General features: G+C 41.6%; 1 protein-coding gene across 1 annotated transcript; it reads right to left on the reverse strand.

Moving 5' to 3' along the window:
* Positions 1 to 680: 680 nt before the first annotated feature.
* LOC119300879 (protein ZINC INDUCED FACILITATOR-LIKE 1-like) lies at positions 681 to 5,870 on the reverse strand. Its single transcript, XM_037577776.1, has 17 exons — positions 5,328 to 5,870; positions 4,953 to 4,993; positions 4,240 to 4,300; positions 3,939 to 4,041; positions 3,713 to 3,815; positions 3,548 to 3,601; positions 3,385 to 3,447; positions 3,264 to 3,313; positions 3,102 to 3,177; positions 2,842 to 3,012; positions 2,537 to 2,624; positions 2,347 to 2,432; positions 2,138 to 2,245; positions 1,935 to 1,979; positions 1,721 to 1,809; positions 1,341 to 1,384; positions 681 to 1,045 (listed from the first exon to the last, which is right to left on the reverse strand). Exons 1-17 carry the CDS (start codon positions 5,485 to 5,487, stop codon positions 948 to 950), a joined length of 1,440 nt encoding a protein of 479 aa, XP_037433673.1. The 5' UTR covers positions 5,488 to 5,870; the 3' UTR covers positions 681 to 947.
* Positions 5,871 to 7,265: the final 1,395 nt, after the last annotated feature.

The following is a 7,265-nucleotide window of genomic DNA, read 5'->3' on the forward strand; positions in this document are numbered from 1 at the left end:
GGTCCACGTACCAACGTACGTGAGCCTCGATCAGAACTAACGCGCCCTGATCGGGGGCGCCCAAAAACCAACTCAGGTTTTGGGTCCCCTGTCGCCAGCGCCATATTAAAAAGGATACGGGAGAGAGCTGGGCACCTGCGAGATCACAATTCACGTAAGGTTTACTCTCCTCCCGATATTCTCTCACCCCATCCGATCAGGGGGAGTGCTGCAGCGACGGGAAGACCTAAGCCAGCCGCCGCCGCTGTCCCTGGGCAGTGCCGGTGGCGTCCTGAAGGAATCAGGACGTCGAGGAGAACATCTACTTCGACTACATCACCCCTGCATCACACCTGCACCGAGCAGGCGATCATGTCCACTCCCGTGACATGTAAAGAAACCCTAAACCCTTCTCTGTTCATGTTGTGAGGTGATCTAGGTGCAATCTGTTCCTGCTAATGGCATCCCAGAGATGCATAATTATTCCCACACTGACCACAACCCGAAGAACCAATCTGCGTTTCACCACCATGACCACACCCATCGTAATAATCGTTCAGCAGCTCGCACCGCAACGGCGACCCGCTACTGCTGCTGTCAGTCAATCTCAGCACCCGTTGCCTGAACTGTTTTCCAGAGCAGACTTCTCTGTTTTTTCTCCTCCGACCCGAAGCAGCGCAAACGGCGCCCCCCCAATTGCATCAAGAAATTGAAAGATTCATTCAGGTTACCTCTATTCCTCCTTACTACAGTACGTACCATAGGCTAACAACAACTAGGAGAGCAACAGAGCATGCCAAGACTGCAATTGGCCGACGGATTGATTTAGGTCACAAGTGCCAACAACACTGCTACATCTACAAGTACAAGAAAGTAGACTCTTCAGTCTTCGCTCTTATAGCATGCCAGTGCCACACAAACACACGCACTGCTCTATAGCACTACCTACACAGGTACTCTGTCAGGTTTTACTTGTAGTGTTGGGGGACTGCCAGGAAAGGCTTGAAGGTCAGCAAGAGCCCAAGGACCTCTGTCACGTTCAGTAGAAGGAACACCATCTGATCACCTGAAAACACATGACGAATTATGAGATATACTATACAAAGCGACAGTGATACACTCAAACCATATGATAGAAATGCTAAATTCCACCTGGTTCAGTTCTATGGAAAACAAAACTGGTTTACATTGTACTTTAGTGATCTAAACGCTCTTATATTTCTTTACGGAGGGAGTACTACCTATTTTTGATTACCGTAATTTAGTGATTATAACACAACAACTTATACTTTAACCATTGAGAACTGAGAAGACTAGTGATGCTGCAATTGATATATTTCCTGGAACTGCACTTTTTTTACCTGGAAAGAACGCTGCATGCTGGCGCTTCTGTGCCCACGAGAATCTGCAATCACAAAACGTTTTCAACAATAAGTTTATCTTCTTTTTTTCAAAACATATTTATGGCTTATTAGAATTGCTTCAGGATTTTAGATTTATCTTCAGGTAACACAGCCACATGGGTTCACTACACTAGCAAAGTAATAATAAGACTAGCACTGATATTAATGATTGATGGATAATAGCAGCATCTCTGTGTTTACTGAACCAGTATTTCCACAACAGTCCCATTCTTGGGCAGAAACCATTGTTCAAACTGGGAAGTTCAGATCATCAAATACTTTACTCTTCTTCTTTATCTTTCCAACAAATAGGAGATTAAGAAAGCAAGACTACTTACAGAATACCTGCCCCTGCTGGAGCAACAGACTTGAACAAGGACATTAATGTTGTGGCTATTCCATTCGCAGCACCTCTTTGCCCTTGTGGCTGTCAAAATAAGATCCAACACAAGTGAGGAATTTGTTTATACATTAGTGAATTGGAAAATATTGTTTTCCGTGAGAAAGATCTCAGGCAGTGTTCCAGTGAACTGAGATAAGTTGGCCACGTACCACGGCATTGTTTTGTAGAAGAGAAGTGCCGGAAACTCTAGTTATCTGATCAACATCGCAGCGATGAGCATTCGTGAAAGGAAAATATTTGAATTGGACATGCACTAATTCTTATCTATGATGATTTATTGGCACATGTATGTAACCATTTGCTAGAAGTAAAATGGCTTAAACCTAGGAACAACATTCTCGTAAGTACTTACAGCGAGAACGCTTTTAATCATTGCTGCAATATAGAGAGCCAGACCAAGTCTTATTCCTGACAAGCGTGTCATAAAGGGATAAGCAGCAATAATTGGTATAGACAGGGCCTGCAATGCTAATGGTCAATTTACAAAAATAGGAGACAGTGAATTATTAAGTAAACTGAAATTGGCATAAAGAAAAAGAGTGACATTAGTAAGAAACTCACAGATGCAATGCGGGTTGAGTTTACAGGTCCTAGTGTATTATTGAGCCAACGATAAACAAAGATTTGGTATACAAGAAGACTGACACCTACAGTGTAACAGATTGCATGTTTACAGCTTAAAATTAAATCACTAAGAGGTATGTAAAAATGTTCAAAAAATTAGGGAATAAATAGATTAAACTATGCTTACCTGCCACTGTAAGAACTTGACCGACATCCTTAGATGAAAAGCTAAGTCCACCATATTTTCTACCACTTACAGTCCACAGGGAAAATATCTGATGTTGAATTGTAACAAATAACGGTTAGAAAATTTAATCTTGCATGCAGCAGATGAGCTTTGCATGAAAAATATGTATAAATTTTAGATACAATGGGTCAAAAATTAATATATTTTCGGTTTTAAAAAAGAACTAATATATTTACTGCACCTAGATCTGCAGTATCCATTTGGAGAACTTCTATATATCATGATTTAATCATACTGTATATTACCTCACTATATGCAGTGTCATGAAGGGAGAAGACACAATATGTGATAATGGACGACATCAACGGCCAATTTTTCCATAAGCTCTTCTTAGGTGACTCTGTACTTTCCTGAGTTGTGCCAGCTTCAGCCGTTTCAGCTCTCATTTCAAACTTGGCGTGCTTGTGTAGTGTTTCCTGTTTAGTGCATCGATGTGAATACATAGCATTCAAACAAAACTCAATAGATATACATATACAGTATGCATAGTTCAGGTTGTACATACCGGAAGCCATATGCAGCTTATGAGGGCGAATGTTGCGAAAATTGATATGCAAAGACATGGAAGAAGATATGGGAACCTGCATGATTGGGATCGCGGACATGAAAATGGGCAAATATTTATGCCATTTAGTATGAAGAAATCAATGATAGGAGAAATGAGTACCTCCCAAACGTTGACTTGTCATGGAAAATGTGTGGATATTGTTTGGCTGGCTGGTAATAAGTAGAAAAAAAAATGGTCAAATGAAAATCTCAGTGAATATGATTAACGCCTGTGATATTACCTGAGCAAGGTAGCCCCCAATTGCTGGGCCAATTATAAGGCCTAATCCCCATGCTGTATTGACCTGAATGTTTATGAAAGATCAAACTGAGTTCATGATATGCTTCGGTGTTATTATGGACTATGCATAGGTAGTTAAGTGTTTTATGTCGAACTGAAATTACAATTGATATGCCCAAAGCTTGTTCGTCATCCCGGCAAACTTCAATGGAGTAAGCCTGCAGCCCCGTGTAACCATAACATTATCGAAATAGACATTTGACATGATTAACAAAAACAGCTGTTGATCATTCCTGCAACTGTCCCTCGAGTTTTGTTTTTTAAGGTACCTTGATTGGTGCTAGAAATCCGTTTAGTGCACCAAGAAGCAACCTTGTAGTGATAGCCATCCAATATTTCACACTTAATCCGAATAAAGTGTTGAACACAATGCTGAAATGTGCATGAGGAAATCAGTGTACGCTTTTCTCTCTCTAAAAGACAAGGAAATGAAAATTGAATGTTGTGCTAAATTTTCATCCGTTTGGAGGGAAAGATAGTATCACAAATACTTACACCGTGAAAAGTGAAAATACAATTACAGGCTTCCGTCCGATGCGATCTGCAACCATGCCCCAAAAGATCGATGCGAAACCTCTACCAACCATATATGATGCACCTACAGTAGAAATGTAACAGTTATGTACCGAATATTGACATTATTCTGAAACAAAGTATGCATGAGTTTCGTTGCTCACTGAAACTTTTACTATGTATGTACAAAATTAGAATTAATGTTGGTACATTTGTGAAACAAAGGCATGTGCATCAACTTTGTTGGTACAGAATGGCAGTTATGTAGTACAAAAACTCTTACCAAGAAATCCAGCATAGAATCCAATATCTTCTTCTCTTTGAGCAACGTGCAAGTCTTGTATCTGATTTAGAGAAGGGAAAAACCTGAGTACTTATATTTTTTATTTTGCAAAATATATATCTTAGGAAGATAGCAGATCATAGGGGTTATAAAAACGTTCAGTAAAATAAAAAGAATAGTTGGCTGGTGATAACTAGGATACGGACAATTGCTCTCCTTTATATATGCCACTGAATTTTGCATGGCATCTGCTTTTTGTTAAAAACGGGTGAAAATAGCTTACTGGCAAAAAGGTAAATTTTGCATAGATACATGATGTGTCTTAGCTATCGACCAACCGAACAGATGTCTGGGCAGTTCGAGAATATCATGCATATTCTATTTATTTACTTTATTAGGGTGAGGTGGACTATTATGTAGTCTTAAAACAACCCAAATGATAACGCCCACACGTGTGGTACGAAAGCAATTCTGTCCACATGTTTTTTGTTAGCAAATTTAGTTGTGAAGCATGGCAAGTTTCAGTTTTTTTGAGATTTTTTTTAGATGACAACTTTAATGTAAAAACAAAACGTGTGGGTGATGTTACTACATGCCACACGTGTGACAGTTATCGGCGTCCTAAAACAAACACCCATGCCAAATGAAGAGTGAAATCCAGCTAGCTACATGAAGAAAGGGAAAATGGCATGGGTATGTGAAGGCGAACTCACCATGAAGTAGAGAAACGGGAACAGCGACGTGATCGGCAAAGCTGAAAAAGATGGATGGAGACAGAGGGACGGACAGGCAGAGAGGATCAGTCATGTTGGGAACCCAACAGAGTAACAACATTATAATATGTCAATCATATATGTGCTCCAAGAATGATACCACTACGAGCAAGAACTGAGGCAGAACGCAGAAGCATTATTATTATTAAGAAACGAGTACGTGCAGTGGGTATAAGATAAGACCGAGAGAAGGGATGAATTAAGAAATACTACTCCAGCTCGCAGGAGCAAGACAAGACAAGAGCAAGATATCGACCATGCCAGTACCAGTAATTTAATCATCTTGGTTGTAGACAGGGAGTAGTATATACTGACATGATGCAAAGGTGGTGATCCCGACGAAGAAGAGCTCCTTGTACGGGGTCCCCGTGCTGCTCTCCTTCCTCCGCTCCATGGCGCACCCGGGGCACCCCTCGTAGTACACCTTGGCCGGCGCCGCCGGCGGCGGCGGCGTTGGTGGCGGCGACTCTCCCATCCTTCTCAGCCAGACGACCACGACGACGACGACTACTCTGAGATGATGGCTGGCTGGCGGAACGGGACGACGGCAGATGCGGCGGGCTGAGCCGGGGAAGGAAGGAGGAAGAGGCGGCTGGCCGGGGCGGAAGAGGAAGGACGAGCGGCGCCGATGGAGTCGAGTGGGGGCGAGTTGAAGAAGCTTGTCGTGTGGATCGTGTCTTGGTACGTGTGCCCCGCTTGGCAGCAGACGGCCGGGGCGCCGCGAGAGGGACACGTCACGGCTCAGGAGCGGCGTGACGGACCGCGGGAGCCACCAGCGCACCAGATCACCATCGCTTCAGTCCAGACAAATCCAGCTTACAGCAGTACTACGTCGTTACGGTAACTGAAGCTATATGGCAAAGGTGAAGAAGGTACGTAGTTCGAGCGATGGTACTGGTATATATAGAGAGAAAGTGCCAGGTGCAAAGCTGAGATTACAGTCGCATGCATTGTTCTGATGCAAAGGCCGAGGCTGATTTTTTTTTTCATAAAAAAAAGCAGAGCTGAGATTTCTGGGTTTTGAAAAATAAGATACGAGCTTGGTCGTCTCTCCTTTAAGTAGTTATTTTATAAATTTACTTTACTTAAAAGGGATTTAAGGTGGATGGAGTATATAAGAGTATTATACTTGAAATCGAACTGATGCATTCCACGGCTTAACTTATTATAACGAGTAAAAGCAAATAAAACAGTTTTGGAAATATTCCAACGGCCTGACCAAAGATGAAGATGCCACCACCATTCACCAATCTCGTCCGCCGCATTTTCTTTTCCCCACAAAAACAAAAATAAAACGCCTACTCGTCCATCACATCTTCTTTCCCCTGCACAAAGAAAAGAAAAATGAAACGTCTACTCGTCCATCACATGCACAGTCTTTCCCTTTTCCCCGGTCGGAAGTGGTCATCTTGGATATCCTTTTGTTCGCCCAACATAAGTGGTTACTGACACGTACTTTCTTCATTCGAAATTACTTGTCGCCGAAATAAATGTATCTAGACGTATTTTAGCTTTAGATATATTCATTTTCCAGACAAGTAATTCCGAACGGAGGAAGTATTAATCTGCGGACTTCGCGACAGCCGATCAGTTCGGCCATGCATGATAAGTAAGCATGATGCCATTGAATGAACACAACCAATCCTATGAATCATGCCACTTGCTAGAGTAGTACGTAGTCGGTGACAACAGTTCTTCATTCACATGCCAGAACTCATCACAACGGCAATTTTGACGAAGATCCGCACCCAATTACTCCTGTAGTCGTTTACTTATTTTATGATGAAATGAATACGTTCGGCAATACCTTTGAAGGAATAAATATATCTAGACATATTTTAGTTTTAGATACATCTATTTACATCTATTTCTGCGATAAATATTGTTGGATAGAGGAAGTATTAATTACTTCTGTTTTTCTTTCTTTCAAAACTTTTTCCTTTTTTTAAAACTTCTATACTTTGCGGCGAAATTACTAATTAAGGAATATTCGTTGCAAAGAACACTTCATTTTTCCAGGTCGCGACAAGTGGCGCAGATGCAGCGCGCCACTTGTTGCAACATGGGAGTTTTCCCTTTTTCGTAGATTCGTTTATTCAAAACGCTTTTATCTTTTAAACCGTGCGTCCAAATCTCGAACCGTTTTCATCATTGGATTCCTCGCGTCGAGATCTTCAAAACTAGATTCCCTGTTGATAGGTTTTAACGAACTTTTTTTCATGAAAAAAACCGGACGAAAAAACCAAACTGGGA

Source organism: Triticum dicoccoides, chromosome 5A (genome assembly GCF_002162155.2).
Source record: "Triticum dicoccoides isolate Atlit2015 ecotype Zavitan chromosome 5A, WEW_v2.0, whole genome shotgun sequence".
Lineage (NCBI taxonomy): Eukaryota > Viridiplantae > Streptophyta > Magnoliopsida > Poales > Poaceae > Triticum > Triticum dicoccoides.

What these genes read in the sequence shown, in the direction of transcription:
- LOC119300879 (XM_037577776.1), bottom strand. Translation starts at nt 5,487, where the DNA reads ATGGGAGAGTCGCCGCCACCAACGCCGCCGCCGCCGGCGGCGCCGGCC. An exon ending in ATGACACTGCATATAGTGAG is followed by an intron (nt 2,625 to 2,841) that starts GTAATATACAGT and finishes ATTCAACATCAG; the next exon opens with ATATTTTCCCTGTGGACTGT. An exon ending in TGATTAAAAGCGTTCTCGCT is followed by an intron (nt 1,980 to 2,137) that starts GTAAGTACTTAC and finishes GATGTTGATCAG; the next exon opens with ATAACTAGAGTTTCCGGCAC.